Source organism: Rattus norvegicus, chromosome 8 (assembly GCF_036323735.1).
Source record: "Rattus norvegicus strain BN/NHsdMcwi chromosome 8, GRCr8, whole genome shotgun sequence".
NCBI classification, from domain to species: domain Eukaryota; kingdom Metazoa; phylum Chordata; class Mammalia; order Rodentia; family Muridae; genus Rattus; species Rattus norvegicus.
The window spans coordinates 24,799,436-24,801,915 of NC_086026.1; the positions used below are offsets into that span (position 1 = coordinate 24,799,436).

The 2,480-nt window shown below is 35.6% G+C and overlaps 1 protein-coding gene across 1 annotated transcript; it reads left to right on the forward strand.

Annotated features, from left to right (window-relative positions):
• Positions 1 to 950: 950 nt before the first annotated feature.
• Or7g18 (olfactory receptor family 7 subfamily G member 18) lies at positions 951 to 1,889 on the forward strand. Its single transcript, NM_001000426.1, has one exon. The coding sequence runs from the start codon at positions 951 to 953 to the stop codon at positions 1,887 to 1,889; it is 939 nt and encodes a 312-aa protein (NP_001000426.1).
• Positions 1,890 to 2,480: the final 591 nt, after the last annotated feature.

The window sequence follows — 2,480 nt, forward strand, 5'->3', positions numbered from 1 at the left end:
GATGTATGAAGTTTATGAGAGCAGTGTTATGTTTCACATATACAATGCTGTGAAGTGTGTGAGGAAACTCAGTTGTACTCAACTAGTCTCCATCATAAGAGAATTGACATTCAAAATTCTCCACTATTGTTATTATTGGTCTTTAAGAATATGAACTCCTGGGTTTAGAGTAATAGCTATGTAGTTGTTTTAATGAGAACATTGAACATCAAGTCTCCTGAGATTGAGATAAAGCATTCAGCTTGTGGCCTACTCAACAGCGTTTCAAAAATGTTGAAATACCCTGTTCTCAGTTCAGAAATTATTCATCTTTAACTAGGAACTTCTTTCCTATTGTCTGTTTGCATTTCTAAGAGATTTCATCCTTTTACAACACACAGGTGAGATATTTACATCATTCTGGAGGACAGACAAAAAATACCGACCACATGACTAATTTTCAGAAATGAAGGAGGAATTGTTAGATTATCATCATGGTGAATCAAAAGAGCATACATAAGACAATTATAAATAATTGACACAATTGTCCTGTTATCAACTCAGTACAGAACACATTATCATGAAACTTTCTACTGGATCATTCTTTTATTGTTATCCTTTGGTAATGGTAGGTGAAATTTCATTCAGAGAAAAAATTCCATTTCTCAAGTACAATGAATTTTAATATTTACTCAGACTTGTGTTACACTTCATTTGTTGATAGTGGAGGGTAGAAGGGAGTTCACTATTGATATTAATTACTAGATAGTCATAGCTAGGAGGAAAAACTAGATGCTGTTGCCTTCAAATTAATTTCCTCACATTCCATTTCTATTTTGAATGAAGGGCTAAATTGAAAAGACAAAGTCATGTAAAAAGTTGTTTTCTAACAAATCTAATTTTACAGTGCTACCTGAAATTCCTATATTTCAATAACTTCTCACCTCCTTTCCTTAAGATTCATGTCTAACATGGAAGTTAAAAACAAATCAGTTGTTTTGGATATTTTTCTACGTGGCCTCACAGATGATACAGAGCTGCAGCCACTCATCTTTGTTTTTTTTCTATGCATGTACTTGATTACCATTTCTGGAAATCTTCTTATAATGTTGGCCATCAACTGTGACCGCCATCTTCACACCCCCATGTACTTCTTTCTCTGTCATCTGTCTTTTAATGACATATATTTAATCAGCATCACAGTCCCAAAGATGTTGGTGAACATACAAACACAGGATCAGAGGATCACTTATGCAGGCTGCCTCAGCCAGGTCTGCTTTGTTGTAGTTTGTACCATTTTTGAATGTTTTCTCCTTGGAGTAATGGCCTATGACCGTTACATAGCCATTTGTAATCCTCTACGCTATACAGTTCTCATGAACCCCTGCTTCTGTATTATTCTGGTTCTTATCTCTCTAACCATTAGTATTGTAAATGGGCTTGTGCATAGTCTGATGGTACTGCACTTGTCCTTCTGCACAGACCTGGAAATCCTCCACTTCTTCTGTGAAATTGCACAAGTCCTCAAGCTTGCCTGTTCTGACAGCCTCATCAACAACATCTTGATATTTGTTTCAGCTTCTATTTTTGCTGGTGTTCCTCTCTATGGAATAATTTTTTCTTATACTCACATTGTGTTTACAGTATTGAAAATGCCATCATCAGAAGGAAAGTACAAAGCCTTTTCCACTTGTGGGTCTCATTTGTTGGTTGTTGCCTTGTTCTATGGAACAGGTTTTGGTGTATACATTATCTCAAATGTAATTGATTCACCAAAGAAGATCGCTGTGGCTTCAGTGATGTATTCAATAATTCCTCCAATGATGAATCCTTTTGTTTATAGTTTGAGAAACAAAGATATGAAGGAGGCCCTGAAGAAAGTTGTTGGTAGGATAGCCTCTCTTCTGTGATGTGTGATAACCCTTGAGCTTGTGCATTGATAGTATGTGACAGTTACAGGATTTCTATTGAGATAAAATAACTTATTTCTTCTAATTGTTTTTTAAATATCTCTTGCTTTGATTTTATTTCCTTGAATCTGAGCACAGATTTTTAAAAATATAATTCTACTTTATTTTATTTGTTTTGATCTTTTGTTTATATGTATGTAAGAATACAATGGATATGCCTAGTTTCCATATAGGCCAGAAGAGGGTGTCAGATGTCCTGGACTGAGAGCTGCGAATGGTAGGTAGCTGCTTAGTAGAAGGTAGAAATTGAATCCTGGTCCTCTAGTGGTGCTGACATTGGTTTTACCACAATTTTTCAATCCCACTGTAGTTTTGCTTTAGTAACATGTATATCTGCATATGTGTGCATTTGTCTGTGCATACATATATGCCACACATTTCTGACTAACTATTGTGGAGAGCAGAGTGTTGAGCAGAAACTGCTGGTTGTAAGCTGCTCACTTATAGTGCTGAAACGATAATTTCTGCAGAAGAAGCAACTACTCCCATACAGTTTCAAAGCTAGATGTAGGATTTCCTTTTTTTTTTTCA

Coding starts and splice junctions, on each gene's coding strand:
- Or7g18 (NM_001000426.1), top strand. CDS start 951: ATGGAAGTTAAAAACAAATCAGTTGTTTTGGATATTTTTCTACGTGGC.